The 16,803-nt window shown below is 46.2% G+C and overlaps 1 protein-coding gene across 4 annotated transcripts in view; it reads right to left on the bottom strand.

Annotated features, from left to right (window-relative positions):
- Positions 1 to 1,205: 1,205 nt before the first annotated feature.
- Positions 1,206 to 16,803, bottom strand: part of LOC146202230 (complement factor H-like) — a 277,186-nt gene continuing 261,588 nt past the window's right edge. For 2 of the 4 annotated variants that reach the window (XM_084588028.1, XM_084588029.1), the window contains 3 exons: positions 10,267 to 11,001; positions 5,645 to 5,836; positions 1,208 to 1,730 (listed from right to left, as the gene is read on the bottom strand). In XM_084588028.1, the coding sequence (XP_084444154.1) occupies positions 1,486 to 1,730; positions 5,645 to 5,836; positions 10,267 to 11,001 (1,172 nt within the window). In that variant the 3' untranslated portion in view covers positions 1,208 to 1,485. Of the gene's footprint in view, positions 1,731 to 5,644; positions 5,837 to 10,266; positions 11,002 to 16,803 lie in introns of all 4 variants that reach the window. The other 2 variants (XM_084588027.1, XM_084588026.1) reach the window with 2 other exon arrangements.

Here is a 16,803-nt window from a genome sequence, read left to right as displayed (position 1 = left end):
CAGGGCATTATTTACAGCACAAAAACGGCAGAAGTACCGAGGACTACTTGCCAGACAACTGTAGTCGCACAGCGACGGCCGGGCAGACTACGACGCGTCCCCTCCTTGCGACTGGCACTGCACTCGACGAACGCTTGTAAAGGTCTCAGGTCTCCAGCGGCAGTGCGCTTGCCTATATAGTATGGAAAGCCGTTGGCACTCATTTTGCCCAATCCGAAATTCCGGCAGCACGTGATGGCTGCCCGTAAGGTCCAATCAGCGAAGGCGCTGATCGCCCGTTTAAAATCTGCAGCGGCGCGAAAGCGATTCGTCGCAAGGGGACTGGCGTCAAGCTGCCTGGAATTTTACGGGCGTTTCAACACGAAGCTTACCGTTGCTGCCTTGCAATGCGCCGCTGCAATGCGAAGCAGCAAAGGGACTTGCAAAGGGGATATTAGCCGGAGAAGCGTGATGTTCGGCTGAGCCGAATCCAGGCGGCTTGCCCGGGCACAACAGGCCACAGGCTGGGAGCCACAGGCTGTGTGATGGAGGAGCTTTGCCTTGAAAAGAACTCCGAAAGTGAGTGATCACGTGCGCAACGAGTAGTTTGCATTTCACTCTATATATGGGCGTCTACGATCACCCTGGGGACAGGGCCCACGATTTTAAAGAATTACGTGGCTTACTGGCGCCACCACAGGAGCCCTGAAGGTGGACCTCACACACCTTCTATGGCGCACACACTTTAAGGGAACGTGCCTATGCTTAAGGGGATTAGATGTCTCCCCTCTCCGGCAGCCAAGATGTGTGTCGAACTGCAAGAGTTAATCCTTACTCGAATTGCGAAACTAGGGGCGGTGGCTTCACCGTGGTACCAGTGCAGGTCTGAATTGTTGGAGAAGAGCAATCCGTCGCCAGGTAAGGCTACGAGAGCTTGCAGCTGGTATTCCTTGTCACACTTGCTAATAAAATCATCTGGAGCTGCTTCATTAGGGTACGTATATGCAGAGAAACTGCACTGATAAACCTACTTCATTAACATCTATTAATTCTCTTAGTTTGAATTCTGATACTTAACGATGGCTGAAATTATTTTTAACGGGTCTAAAAGCGCAATTCAGCTCTCCAGGCCAGCACTTCTTTATTTCGTAATGAGAGGAACAGGAGCACCTCTTGGTGTGGCCTTTCAAATACCAGTTCTCGCACGTTACTTATTTCCATAACAAATTGAAATCTCTCGGACTTGTAGTCTTCCACCAAGGCGAAGAACTGACAACGGAACCGAAGCCCTGCTCGAGGAGCTCAGCTCCAAGGCCCGCCTAAGCAGCAGTCTTTTTGGGTTGCAGGGGTTCGTGGGGCTTCATGACACATTTAGACTTAGGCGCCGTTGAAATCTTTAGACAGTTTCTCATAAAATATGTGCAGACGTTTTATTGGTAGACACTCTCATGAGCGAAGAAGTAGACGCGTTCACGTGTGTTGCTGGAAGCTATAGCGCCAATAGGATTATGTTGATGTGAGTCCGTAAGTTTGGGAGGTATTAGTTGCGTTCTTCGCAGGAACGCATACTGGGATTGCAGACTCAGACCAGCGGTTTCCCAAGCAATAGATCCTTTCGACGCGAGGCTGCAGCTCAGTCCCGATCTGGATGCAGGAGAGGGTGACGCTGTCGCCGAAGTCGTATGAGTTCTTGAGCCCTTCTACTCTGAGTCCATCCGGCCCAGGGTAAAAGTTGTCACAAGCTTCGACACCTGCGTGTTGAACGTATATGTCATGACTAAAGCATACAATATGCAAAAACGCGCTATATAAATACATACAACACATTATATGAAAATTTCAGGAAAGCATTAACTGAAACAATCAAACTTAATTTCTCACTTTGGACGCATTTCACGCATTTTAGCGACACTGATTCGAAATGGCTTCGGCTGTAGGACGGGTTTTGAAAAAACTTTGAAGAAAAGTTTGACTCGAGCCTCGCCTGCAATGTTGGACGACTTAGCGCACATTTTTGCACAAAAATCCAATGAATAAGTAGGTGAAATTGTGGGGTGTTAAGCATGGCTTGAACCTAGTAATAATACAAGCGAAATCTTTCTCAGGCATGGTTGTGCATAGTTTGAATGTTCGAATTAGGGGGACGCGCTCAAGCTTCGATGTAGCCTGATAGCCCCTCTAACACCGAATTTTCAATCCTGGGCCGGCTTGCACGATAAAGTCCGAGCTAAGTCCAGACTTAAATGGTGTCTTTAGAAAGACCAAGCTTATTTAAGACGGCTCGTGTTCCGAACGTCGAACGCTTCGGGTTCATGTTCACCAGAGTGGCTTCCCAGAACGGCCTCAGCAACCACTTGGGGCATTTTTCCTCGTAACACAATCTTAAGCCGCAAAAAGCAATGGCACGGATTTTACACAACACAAAATTGACGGAATGTGTACATCTTACAGCAGGGACAGTGCCAGCGCATCCCTGTATTTCCCTAATTTCTCTACTTAGACACCTGGCGTCCTTGTGTCTTAACCAAGACAGCGCTAGAGTCGTAATCATACAAGCGACTTATTCAAGTCAGGACTAAAGCCCAGTCTTGACTCCAGTCTTAAGCGTCCATGCTAGTGGCCTATTCTTTAGACTCCAGTTAAGTCTGTACTTAGCTAAGACAGTCTTAAGATTGTTTTGTGCAAGCGGGCCCTGATTTTTTTTTTTTTACATTTCTTTCTTTGCGTAATGTTCTGTGAGAAGGAATGGGTAGAAACCGAGGTACGATAGACACCTACACCTAATCAGGTCAAGGCACACCTCTTTTTAGGAGCTTTTAAGAGCTTTCACTTCTCTAGTTCGGCGATTTCTGTCGGTTTGTCCGGGGCTCTAAATTTCTCTATGTGTGAAGCAGTGTTCATCGTAGTGGTGTGCACCTCAGCAATCCAGCATGGCATCCACGCTAAGGTCCAAGGTTCGAACCGGTGCTAAATGGTTCGTTGGGTTAAAGCAGACAAAATTGCTACTCCAGTCGAGCTTCAAACTGTGTGACGCTGTCGTACCGACGACCTCTAATCATTGCAACCGTACGGGGTATAACTTCCGGCAGCCGTGGCGATAAATTGTTAAATTAGTTTAGAGGAAAAGAAAGGAGCAGAAAAGGCACCCGCGACCAGCGCCGTAAGGGGAGGGAGGGAGGTGGGATTCAAAGAAGAGAGAAAGAGATGCCGCAGTGAAGGGCTCCGGAATAATATTGATCCTATGGGGATTTTATACGTACACTAACATTGCACAGCACACTGACGTATTTGCGATTTGCCTCCATCGAAACGCGGCCTGTGCGGTCGGGGATCGAACCTGGGTACTCCGGTTGAGTAGCTGAGCGCTTTAACCACTGAGCCAGCGTGGCGGGTATGGCGGGCGAACAGGAGGGCAGCAGGAGGACGGGGATGGTACAAAACGAATCGTCGTTGCGTGCTCAACATGTTGATACACGTATTTCGAATCTAGGAGTAAAATTCAAACGTGTTTAACACTCATTGGAGAATTGCTTTGGACAGCTAATGCTCTTCAATTGAAAGTCGATCGGTGGTGTTTTTAAATATATATATAGAACCCCACATAATATAGATATGACATTACGCTAAAATTGTGAGCCTGTGGATAGAGTTAGAGGGAGCGGAATGGTGCCTAATAATTAGTTGGGTTTGTACACGTAAAAGTGCAATCTAAATCTACTCTTATTTTGATGAGGGGAGTCGCACCATCGACCTGTCTGGGTCCAAACTGGTTAAAAATTGCGTTCGTAGGGGGGTGCGCATCAGGCGAGCCACTTGTAGACACATGCGGGTGGTATCAAAGAGTTCGTCTCGGCGATGTCTATGAGAAATGAGATTGTGATATATAAAACCTTACGTGCTTGCATTTCAACGCCTATCGGAGGTGGCTGCATTTTTTGAAGGTCAAGTGGCCGAACAGGTTGCCCTTGGTTGACACATGACGCAGCGAAGCTTTCGCTTTCAAAATGCTAAGGGGTACCATGCTTATAATTAGCAAGAGTGAGTTAATGCGTGAGAAGGAACGACGCCATCGAGCGGTGCACATTACGCAGGTAGAAAAAAAGGCAAAATGTCTTTCTTGGCAAATGCTATCGTTAACCAGCTTTGCAATGAGAGCATGTCAGGCATCATTTTTATTCTGTGTTTTGTGTTCTGCATCGAAACTGCCCAGCTGAATGAAATGTCGAGAAAAATTCCCCTTCTCGATATACAGGGTGTCGCAGCTAAATGTAACCAAGCTTTTAAAACAGACGAAGTATTCTAGTACCGGGGAAGCCATCTAAGGGCTTACAATCGCCTTGCATAGTCTGTGTTTTTTTTTTCTTCTCATATTTCAGCAGTGAGTAAATACTAAGCTAACGTTTTAACATTGGCTAGATAAAGAAAGTGTAAGTTAAAAAGTTGTAGGATCATCCCTGAAAAAGAGGTGACTGCAGTGCTGGCACAACAGTGCCATTTACGCGGCCTTATTTACTGGTCCTAATCAATAGAAAGCTACCGCGTGACCAGCTGGTGGCTCATTACTCTCACACAACGGACAAGTGAAGCCCCTCCGGAGAGAAGACTCCAGAGAAAGGCGAGTATTTTTTTTCCTGAGACGTGTCTTGGGACATTGAATTTAGCTGTCACGTCGGCACGCTCTGATTGTGAACATATTATGTTAAAATGCCAATAAAAGAAACTGCTCCAAGTAAACGGCAGCTTGGCGCCAACATATCAGTGAGCTTTATATAAGGACGATCTACAACTGTGTTATTGAAACGTTCTTCCCCAAGTGTGTGGTTCAAGTTAACTAATTAGTTCTTACTATTAACAAACGTTGGACCACGGAAACGATACTGCTAACTTGGCGACGCGATTCTCAACAGTTGAGCCCGCGGCTTCACTTGGCTCGGGAACCCCGCTTTTTTTTTTCTTTTTTTTTTTTTTTTCAATTTTGGTTAGACTTAGGTGGGGTACCCTGTCGAAAAAAAAAAAAAAAACAGCGCGAAAACAAAGACGTGATGACAGAACACAGGCGGTGATTGGCAAATTGGGTTTATTGACCTGAAGAAGGAACTCATAGTCACGCAAAAATGAAATAGCCCTAGTCGAGATGCCATCAGTCTAATAAAATATAAGAAAGTGACTCTGTTTAACGCGGAATAATCCCGTGTGATGACGTTTAAAAGTGACAGCAACTGCACCAATCAGCCCGACGTTGAAAGGCTCTCTTAGACCCTATACAACATCTTTGGCTTCTGGTTTCGGTTTGTGGGTGCAAAGAATGAACGCTCAGTTCATTAAGAGCGGGGATAGGACGAAATATAAAACGAAGTCTGGACATTGTACCGTGGAGACAAAAATAAAAGGGTAGGTTTGAGGGGTAGAAAGAGTTGACTTGCATAAGAGGAAACATCGATTTTATGATATCCTAGCTGAAATAAAGACGAAAAAAAAAGGGCGTACGTAGGACGTGTAATGCGGTGAACAGATTAGGGGTGCGTACATCTGACCGACTTTTAAAGACGTTTAACTTCGTCTAGCTGGATGCAGTCATTGCAGTGTAAAGCGCCAATAAGCACTAGGAGAAGTGCAGCGCACAAATTTAAAGACAGAGAGAGAAATAAAAGTTGCAGCGGCTTACATTTCATGTGCGGCGGAAGGTCCCAAGTGCCGTTTGGCAGGCAGGTTACAACGCTCGCATTTCCGACCAAAGTAAAAGTGTCAATGCAGGACGCCCAGAAGGTGCTGTTTTCTGGCACGTGAGTTTCATTCACAGGGACAGAGAGCCCACGAGGGGAAATTTCATAAAATTCTTGCACCGAACAGTAGTTCTCTGCAAAGAAAAAAAAAAAAAAGAAGGGATAACAGCGGAGATATTGATTAAAAACCTGCAGGCACGCTGTCAGAACTTTGCAACCCCAGTTGACGTGAGCGGAGCAATTATTACACCTCACACAGAGTGTCGAAAACGCAGCCGTTCACTTTGAAGACAACGCCGAAATGTTTGTTCGAAACGTTGCTAGGCATGGCTGAGCTGAGCTATCAGGCAACACTGCCTACATTTTTGGCCGAAAGAAAGCGAACGTGTCACTATTATGTTGAAAAAAAGAAAAAACGATGTTTTTTCTTTCTTTTTCTTTCAATTCCAAAATATGGCTTCGGTTCGCCTGCGATATCGGACAAAAATAAGGGTTTCATACTTACCGGTTCCACTTACAGTGTGACATCTTCGTTTACAGTCGCGTCGTGCAAGTGTAATAGTTTTTTTTTTCTTTAATTCATCTATTGCATCGAAAAGTTATCTCTTAATTCATCTATTGCATCGAAAAGTTATCTCATGATGTTCATTTGAGTTTTTAAAGAAGGCTAAAATTTTGAGCTGGAAATTTGTCGAACATCCAAACAAACCACAGGAGGCGCTATTTTGGTAGCGTCCGCTTTATTTTAGAACCTTTCGGTACATTAGATAGGAAACATCAAATTAAATGTTTACGCCTCATCAGGTTGGCTCAGCCATAGTCCCAGTCACAGAATAGCAGCAGGGCTTGCTAGGGACCGTAACGTTTTTTTTTTTTCAATCATTATTAGGCTTTACGCTCTTCTTGTACAGTGTGGAATTTAATTGATAACGAATTGAAAGTTCAGAATGGCGACATTTTTTCTAATCATTACATCGTTTCGGGCTTCACATGACGCTCTACCGCTCTTGCTTTGAAACTCTTCGGGCATTTGTAACGAATGAGAAGCTGTTCACGAATCAGCAGCTCACAAATTAGGAAATGAAAACGCTCCAGCTTGCGCGATGCTACCGAAACAACGCTACCGTGGAGTGAATCGCTCAGTTTTGCCACTGTGTTTGTTATATGACGTAATATCAATATTGGTTCGGTTAAAGACATTCATCTGCATCGCTGCCAGCTTTCTTACGTTATAGTTTGGGTTCTTCTGTTTTGAAGCATAGCTGACGCCATAATTGCGATAAAAATAACACATATTTCAGTTATTATTATTTTATTTTGCTTGTAATCTGCACGAATGCAAGAGGAAAAGCGAGAAAAGTTCTGTTGAGTTGAGCGAACGGCGCGCTACTTTCTTTGTCATGCATTTTAAGGATACTGTGATATTTTCGAAGAGTGAATAAATAAATAATCGAGCATTGTGTTCTTGCGAGAAGCTAAAGAAAATAATATCCCTTCGCTATGATTGGCCTCGTGAACTGTTGGACTCTTTCCTTCGTGTATCGTGACGAGCCCTTTATTTCCCCTTCAATTCACTGAGACGGCAAAAGGGAGATGAAAAGCTCCAGGGGTGCACTTAAGTCTGCCTAGGTGATGTAATGCGAAAGCATGTCTCTCACTGCTGCCGGTTGTGCAGCTGCATTTTTGTTTATTGAAGCCTTTGCCGTTTGTGACGCGTTATCTGCTATAAATTAAGGGTAATTCGAGTTCGAGGCTCATTTCGCTGCTCCCTTCCGCGCGCGACTGCTGTTATGGTACCCCGAAACTGCTGTGCTATAGTGTTCTGCGTCAACGTCGCTAGATGGTTCAACGCGTTTGTCTAAAGTTAGTCTAACGGGAGATTCACTGTCTTAGTTTTGTTTTAAATTTTGCATGCGCAGGTTTCGAAATGTTTTCGTTTCCCTCCGTAAACTATACTGTGGTATATGTTCTTTGAATATTTGTTCAGTTTTTGTCTTTTTTTTTTTTACAGCTCCTGATGTCCTTTCCATCAGCGTCCTTCGGCACCCTTACACTGGACAAGGGTGGCTACAAACGCTATCTCAGGCTTCAGCGTGACGTAGTCGTTTGCGCTCGGCTGAAGAGCGAAAGTGCTGTTGTTTGATCCCTGGCGGTGACACGTTTTTCTAAGTGCCAGTTCGTGCGGACACGTTTTGCGGAAACCAATTCGCGAACATAGCCATCTAATGCTTTCGCATCAATAACATGTACAGTCTTTGTCAAAAGTGTAGAGCCCAAGAGGTCTGCTTCTGAGCCACGTTATGCAGCTTGTAATGCATTTCCAGTGTTCCCAAACTCATGATGGCAAGAAGATTTTTGTCCTTTCCTCTCCAGTGGGAACGACCTCCACTAATGCTAAGTCAGAGCCACTATACAGCTCAAAAGCAGACGCCCTGGGCTCTACACTTATGACAAAGGCTGTACGTACTGAAGCGTGGACAGGCACGCATGCACACAAGCAAACAAAAGTAAACAGTTGCTAGAACATCATTTGTTCCTCTGCAGACGAACAGTGTTTCTTTGAATCTAGCTGCTATTTTCTGCAACATGTACCCTCACAACGTAACATGCTACTTTGTTTCAGTGACCCTACTTCAGACGCCATAGTGGTATACAGGCGCTCGCGATACGTTCTTGGGATGTGTCCGAAAGTGCCGAAGATGTACAGAAATGAAGCCCACTTTCACTTGTATTTTACCAGTGCAATTCATCGCTGCATAGTCAACAGCGAAAAATCTAAAGAAACTGGTTGTGGTAAAGTTGTCTGTAGTGTAGGAATGGCCACATAGTGCACATAAGTGGTCTGTGCAGTGACAGCGTGCTTAATAGCGCAGAGCTGTCATTCCAGTGCTTTGTAATCAAAATAACCTCGGGTCAGATGAAGTAAATTTGGTCCAGCTAACTACTAAGCTGTTCGAGAAAAAATAATTTGAAAGGAGAGAGAGAACTCCTGCAGAAGGGGCTCGAGGAGAACGCTCATGCGACCCTGAAGTGGTGCGGATGTAAGCGTGGCACGCCTCGGATTTGGGATGGGTATACATCGATCCAGCACCACATTTGCAGCATTGAACTACTTCTGTGTGGTCTGTTCAGTAAATGTGGTGTTAATAATTTATCTAACCAAACCACATGTTGCTAAGATGGGAATGAGGATGTGTTAGCAAAGTGCCGTCTTATGTTTCTATACTGATATAGGGCAGAGCGGTGGCTGCGAGAATTGTGACCCAAATTATGCTCGAAATTTAAAAAAAAAAACGCTGAATTAAATTCATCTCATGGTAGCATAACAATAATTTCAACCAAGAAATCAAGCCAGATTGTAGAAAAGGAGCTGACAAAAAAGCAAGGTCTTCGTCCATCGCAATGGAAGCATGTATGGGATACATTTTGCGTACCAGAAAACCTCAACAGTCATTATAGTATGCTTCGCTGTTCGTGGCTTCCTGTCGCTCGCATGGAGCCGATTTACTAGACAAGCCGTGTTTAAATACCGTCAATGCATATAGCACACGCGTAGCAAAACTAATACGTTCTTACCCAGACATCAGCGAATCTAGAAACGAAATTATGACGACGTACGAGGGGCGTTCATAATGTCCCTGTGAAGAAAGGCAGATGCAAAAATGCGGCCTGAGTGGGAGTTTCATCATTATACACATATTCTCCGTCCAGTACACTTCTACAATACAGCGGCACTTCTGATGCTGATGGACGAGCTGGTGCCGACCATCGGTCTAGACCTCTTCATTATTTTTTGTTCTGGAAGAGCAATCATTTCAACAATCCGTCCCTCCATGTCCTTGTAATGTTCTCGCGTAGTCTCTTCTTCACGGGAACGAAGAGAAAGAAGGCATTTCGTGAGGGATGGGGTGAGTACAGAGAATGATGCAATAGTTCGTAGCCTGAAACGGCCGCTTGTGTCACCATAATCAGTGCTGACTGAAGCGGTGCATTGTCATGGATCAGACAAAAGATTTTGCACAGCAACCTTCGTCATGCGCAGGTTGCTTTAAAAATGCTGAGCATGGAGTCTACACCCACAATAACACTTTCAACTATTTATTCGACAGTCATACACCGGTCCGCGAACGTCAGAGACCCCGTACTCGTCGCAATGTTTGGTACACCAGCCAGAGACGGGCGGTAACTCCGTTCTTTGTCGTTGAAGCTTGTGTAAGTGACCTAAACTCTTCTGAATCATTTATCGACATTCCTAGAGGTTTGAACATTATCGCTATACACTGCCATTAGCTCGGTATGAATTTTCTTTGAACGGCGGCTTTTCAAATACAGAAAGCGGATCACTGGGACTGCTTGCAATTTCCTGATGGACGCTGCCATCTTTAATTTGATGTCCTCGCGGTAGTCTTTGGTGCTATATAGAGCGCAGTTTTCATGTTCCACTGAAGTTAGATGCACGTTCCTGTTGATGCCTCCCACGTGCGCCTTTCTTAAAGCTGTGGTACTCATAACAAGAATTTTAACGCCCCGGGTACTGTCGTCGCTTAGGAGGAAGCATACTCACCACCGGATGGCACGTCTGCAGCGGCTTCACTCGAACTATTTGTTGCAGGCTGGACAGTAGACATTGTAGAGACGTACTGCGCATCGGGTGGCTGCTGTTTACTAATTTGCTGGCGGTTCGAAGGCGCCCCATGTACTTGTGCTGGCAGTGCCGTAATGTCCGTGCCTTCTCCCAGTTCGCTCACTGAGTGCTGAACATCAGATGTGCTGCTGCCTGAGGCATCCCTTGTGCTCTGCTTGCCGCGCTCTGAAACAGCATTTTCATTATTAGTAGTAGTACTGCCGGCAATCGGGGTGGCTGCAGCGAAAACTCTTTCGCCATCCACCGATGATCCGGTGCAGTTTCCACGCTCGCTTGAGCTGCCTGAGGAGGTATTTGGCTCGCTAGATTGTGAGTAAGCGAGTTCAGAATGTGATATTTGGTTGGGGCTATGCGCCGGCACCTTAGCTTTCCCTTCAGTCATCGATTCGGGCTCAATCGGGGAATCACTGTTGCAACCACCATTCGAGTCTTTACTCGGCACGTTATGTACACCAATTTGGCTACGCGTAGAATACCGGCCTTTAGAAACAAGGCTCTCAGTAGCTTTGTCTCCATCTTCCGTTTTCGGTGCGTTGCTTTTGTTACTTATATGTACAGCTGGTGCATAGGCAGCAGCAGTGGTAATTGTAGGAACAGGTTCTGGTGCATATTGCTGTCCTCCAGATGGTGTCCTGGAAGCTGTAGGCTGGGGGTCTGCAAACAAAGAAACAACAAAGAAATTAATATTATTTATAATGCATAAATATCACAAAAACAGCTGTTTTCCAGCTCTCAGTAAACGTTACTTGTAAGGAAGTGCGCATATACGAAATTTTTGAACAGCGACTTCGAATAATCTCCTACTAAGTAGCAGAAAAGGTCAAATAATATCAATTCAAAATTATTTGAAACGAATCAAACAGGGCTTCAAATTTTTGGAATATTTTAATGCAATTGCATTCAGGCTGTAATATTGCACATCATTACAGTTTTTCCTAGGAGTGCTAGAAAAACAGGGTTCAATGCATTACCGCGCAGCACGCAGCAGCGGTCGTTCTGCGCGGTTTAGAAAGTTTAGCTCCATGATGCGGCCCATTTGAACAGCGACATTCATGATTCCCTTACTTGGCCTCCATGGCAGGGCTGCGTGGCAGCACTCGAGAAGCTTTAGTCAGCCGTGCCTTGATGTCCGGTCTCTGAGACCATGCCTGAAACGTAGCTCCTCTCCCACTGATCTATTGATAAATGACGCTAACTTATTTATTGGGAATGACACGGTGCTTAGGGTACTGAAGCGGTGGTCTTGTGGTTGAGCATCCGCCTCGCATTCGGGAGGTACCAGGACGAATCCCTGTGTAATTGACCCTTTCCCAACCAGTTCACCCCAGATGAGCCGCGGATCAGGCCGGAGGAAATAATGCACCCATTAGAAACCGGCGGTGGGTACCAAGCGGCACCGGGGATTAAACCTGGTACCTTCCGAACGCGAGGTGGATGCTCTAGTTATTACCCTCCGGGTTAGTGCTGTGTACCCTATTTGGAAGTATTATTGCTTCTTATGAGAACTAGCTCGAGAAGTGCTCAATTTAAGGTATATCCAGACGACGGATCACGGACCAGTTTTGTCCCACGGATCAAGCTTCACATGACGTCCCACCTCCGGGCTATGAGGTCTGCGCCAGGTCCGTGGACCGGAGCAGGCGATAAATGCGAGAACAGTTTTTCCAGGCCGTGGACCGTGAACCTGGCGGCGGCTGAGAGTGAAGTTCGCTCGTGGGCGCCGGAGTAAAGCCCACGAGTTAGCCCACTTCAACAACGCATGCTCTGCACTCGTTTCAAGACAAGCAAATCACTTGGGCTGCATCTAGAGTGGCGTCCGCCGGCGTTTGTATTCAGCCCTCTAGTACTACCTTACAGTGCAGCAACAGCGTGTATTGCATCCCTGTCTCGGGGTGTCTGTAGCATCATTAGCGCGGTATAGTTAGCGGAAAACATTCAAAAAGGTCCGGCAGAGCGGTTCATTGAAAGCAGAGAAGTTAAATGAACGATTGCAACACTGGATGCCGTGAGCTTGCCGCAGCGAGCGTGCCAGACGACGGCGTTCTGACGCCGCGCTCTTAATTTCCCTAGTCGTCTCTAAGCCTGTGTTGTTTTGCCTCGAAGGCACAGCGGACGGCGGTCTAGAATTGACCATCGTGATAGGAAATTGCCTACTCACTGAAACATAAAGGTCTACGCACTGTGTCGTTATAAAAGAAAGGTGTGATACTTATGGCGAAGCCTTAGCAGCGGAGCTAATGCACAAGAGGAGAAAGCTGGCTCTGCGTCAGCGGCAGCTGCTATGCTGGTGTCTCTATGGCATCTACCGCCATTCCGTGCTATTCAGTGTGGACTCGCGTTTATTCTAGGTCTAAATCTTTAAGAAAAAAAAGGCTATGGCATAGCTCGACTAATAACGGTTATGCAGGCGAGTTTTGTCGTGCTTTGTTATACTTTGTTTGCAAAGCCAGGTTATATTCATATATAAATAGCGTAATTTAAAGAACGGCAGCTTAATTAAAGGTGATCACGTACTGTTTGCTGTAGATTAACTCCTTCATGGCTGTCTGCAAATGCCAAGGAAACGCAGCCGAAACGCTGGTTCAAGCGCGCGACTCTTTCATGTACGTCTGCGAACCTCACGGACACTACACCAGGGTCTATACAACACGAAGGCACGAAGGCGTCGATTGGATGTTGAAGGGGTGATCCCAGGAGGCAAGCCACATTGGCAGCGGTGGCGGGAGGGAAGCGGTAGGCAGGGGATTGAAAGGCTGCATGGTTGTAAGGAGCTAGCATAAAATGGTGTCTAAAACTCCCCGCAAGAGGGAGAAGAGAAAACGATGACGCAAGTGTGAGGCGCATGCGGGGAAGTCACACGCAAGACACAGTGACACGTAGGACAGAGATCGGCAGAGCAGTGTTGCAGGAGGCCGGGTGGTCAAGGAGCTGCGGTTGATCGTGTCCCGCCTGGCCTACGACCCGGGATGCCAGACCTAGGAGTGGCCATGGAGCTCTTGCGGATTGCGTCCCACCTGTCCTATGACCCGGGTGACCAGCCCTGTGAGTGGCCGACTCCTGCTGTGCTCCTGGAGCACGTAGCCAGCCCGCACGTTCGGAGTCGTGCTGGTTGCGCTGTACAGATTCATTTGGCAATCAGGCGTCTCAGCCACATGACGGCAACCTGAGGCCTCTCGCCTCGGCCGAGCGTCTCCCGCCGCCAAGCCATCTGCTGACTTGACCTAAGCGTCTGTGGGCACCGGACGTTCCGTGCACTCTGAGCACACGCAACCGGCAGCGTCCACAGGGACTTCCTTCTTCCAACGTTCCGGTGCCTGTTATTATTTCATATTTATATTCGTTTTGTGTTGAGCTCGTTATTTTTGTTGTTTTTTGTGTAGTCTGATGCGGTATGCATAAAAAGAAATGTTCCTAGTTTGACCGGTCTGGTCGTGTGTTTCTTTAATCCCACTAAATCAGCCATTTGATTGTGGGTTTTAAAGAACCTCCTCACAATTTTGGCATCCGTGACAGGAGCAAACCACTCTCCAGGCTAGATAAAGAAAATATTTTTGGAGGCAATATGAGTGCTTCGGAGTTTGTTGCCTTAGGCGAGCGCATGGGATTGAAGGATGCCAAGTTGTGAGATTGGGTGTAAGAAGAGCTTCGGAAGGCACGGGAAGAGAGAATCACTAAGCGCGAAGCTTCCAAAAAGAAATTAGATTTAGAAGCATGAGCTACAAGGGAGAAAGTGGAGTTAGAACGAGCTGCGAAGGAGAAACTGGAGTTAAAACGAGCTGCGAAGGAGCAGAGGCACGAGCTACGAAGAAGAAACTGGAGTTAGAGGCACGTTATTTGGAGTTGCAAATAAGGCTTATGGAAGGTGGTACAAATCCTGCTCATCAGTAACACGCAGAACGCAGTGTCATTCAGGCTGCCTCCTAAACCCCCATAAAGCTTATACCGCCGTTCAATGAACGTCGAGATGACTTACATGCCTATTCGAAAAGGTTCGAAAATTTGGCCACAGGACAGGGTTGGCCAAGAGAAAAGTGGGCCACAGTTTTGAGCTTATGCCTCGGTGGGGAAGCCTTAAAGGCATTTGGTCGGCTCACGCCTGAGGATTCGGTTGACTATGAGAATGCTATGCTTGCTTCTGGGACTTCGATTTACTACTGAAAATTATCGAGAAAGTTCGCCAAAGTAAGGCCCAGGATTGCGAAACAACATCGCGATATGCTGCTAGGCTTTTCAGCTTGTTTGATCGGTGGGTCGAAATGCGGAGATAGGACCACACATTTGAGAATGTTCATGACACGATGATGGCTGGGCAGATCATATACTATTGTCACTCCTACCTTGCTGTGTTTTTACGTGAAAGGGATTGTAAGATGGTTTACAAACTGACAAAGGTGGCCGATCATTTCCTCGAGGCACAGCGGCAGAGTAATCTACTAGTTTTCAAAAAGAAGGTAGAACAAGATAAAGTGACACCCAAAACCTATGCTTCTCACTCACAATCCCAGGTTCGGTGCTTCATTTTTGAGAAGAATGGGCATAAAGTCGTAGATTGCTGTGCGAAACTAAATCAACCTTACTCTACCCTCTGCCGTAGGCGAGGACATTGTGTACAGTGATTCATGTGTAAGAGTTCAGGAGATCGTGTGGAGTCTGCATGTTGCCAGACTCCTCGCAATTCTTCCCCCAGCGCATCTCCAGGGATAAGGTATCCAGAAAGCCAGCTGGAAAAGATGGTCCAGACTTCGAACCCTGTGAATGCCTAAATGCCCGTGATGCACGGTGAGGTGTTCGCACTACCAGCTTGCGTGTTGCGTGACACCAGCAGCAATAGCATTGTGGTGGGTCAGCCTCTCGTACCTGCGAAGGGGCTTATAGGGAAAAAGGCAATGTTGTTCATGGCGGATGGAACTAGCATTGAAGTTCCAGAGGCGGAGGTGGTGATCTCGTCGCCATACTTCTCGGGCAGGACCATTGCACGATGCCTACCCCCTCCCCTTTAGGATGTTATAATTTATTTACTTAATTGTTTGTCTTTACGCTCAGGGCCGTACAGGCATTTCAGAGGGGAGGGGGCGAAACAAATACAGAAAAAAAAACACTGTAAAAAGCAGGTACATAAATAATAGATCCTATATATACAATATTAGCTATGAAATCGGCAATAATTGCATCAGTAAAAACAAAAGTAGTACTTATACAATGCAGGTTAAAGCTTTGCGAAAGTTATTTGTATCAGTAATAGATAACTTGTATTACAGCGCGAACCACAAGAAGGGACGACGACAGACAGAGTGAAAAGAGCGCTGTAATACAAGTTAGATATGAACCAACTAGCCCGCCAAGCAACCGTTCAGTAATAGATATAATTTCATTTTAAAGATCGTTCCATTCTTTGCAAGTACGGGGAACAATTGAGCATAAGAAAAAATCTGTTTTGCATAAGGGATGGCTACTTTGCAGGGATGATTAATGCGATGCGATATGTAATAGGGTCTCTGAAAAACATTGCTGTGTAAGACAGAATGATAATATAATTTGTGGAATAGGGTTAGCTGGCAAACGTTTCATCATGAAGCCAATGATGGAAGATGCAAAATAGTTTTCATTTCTGTTACAATATTGAAGGAGTTCTGGGTGCACATTTTTTGGGTGCAAATGGCAATGTTCTGGGTGCAAAGGCTCCATTTGTAGGTGATTCATCAGTTTATAAGAAGCAGACGTCTTCCCTTGCCACGGTAGGATTTATTGATGTTCCTTCTCCTGCTACAGCGACGAGCGTTTCGGAGGGCCACAATGATCTCGCTCAGAATGCGCTCAATGTGTCATTTTCGGTGTTGCATCTTGAACAGGGAAATGATACCACCTTATAGAAAGGATACCACCTGAGAGGAGTGTCGGAAAAAGATAGGAGAAACATGTTTTGGCAAGAGGCAGACCACCCATTCTTTTCATCTTGAGAACGGGGTTCTTTTCCAGTGGTATCAAATGTGTTCCGACCGAGTAGTTAAACAGGTAGTGGTACCGAAGTGCTTGCGTCCTAGGGTCCTCATGCTGGCGCATGAAAGTTCACCATCAGACAATAATGGGATCCAGAGAACCAGAGCTAATGTGTTCGGTGAGTTCTATTGGCCCGGAGTACAGGCGGACGTTAAAAGGTTCGTCAGGTCATGTGACACGTGCCAATGTGCCATGCCGAAGAGGAATGCGGGCTCAATAGCGACCGAAGTGTATCGTAGAATGAGTTTCCGGGCACTGATGTCAGCGAGGCAGGGATGATGGTTGCTTCTCGTGAGAGTCCCAGTGAGACAACCAAGTCATGCAGCATTGTGGTAAGGCAAAGGGGCTGCGTTCAAGGCTATAGCGGTCACTAGTCTTAAAACACGAGTCAGTACCTCCTAGTTTTACGGCATACGGTTCCGAAGTGTACTGCTCTTTTAAAAGTATTAAGGCTAAGAC

This window comes from Amblyomma maculatum, chromosome 1 (genome assembly GCF_055883805.1).
Source record: "Amblyomma maculatum isolate TAMU_Amacu chromosome 1, ASM5588380v1, whole genome shotgun sequence".
In the NCBI taxonomy this organism is placed as follows: Eukaryota; Metazoa; Arthropoda; class Arachnida; order Ixodida; family Ixodidae; genus Amblyomma; species Amblyomma maculatum.
This window is presented reverse-complemented; position numbering and strand designations above follow the sequence as displayed.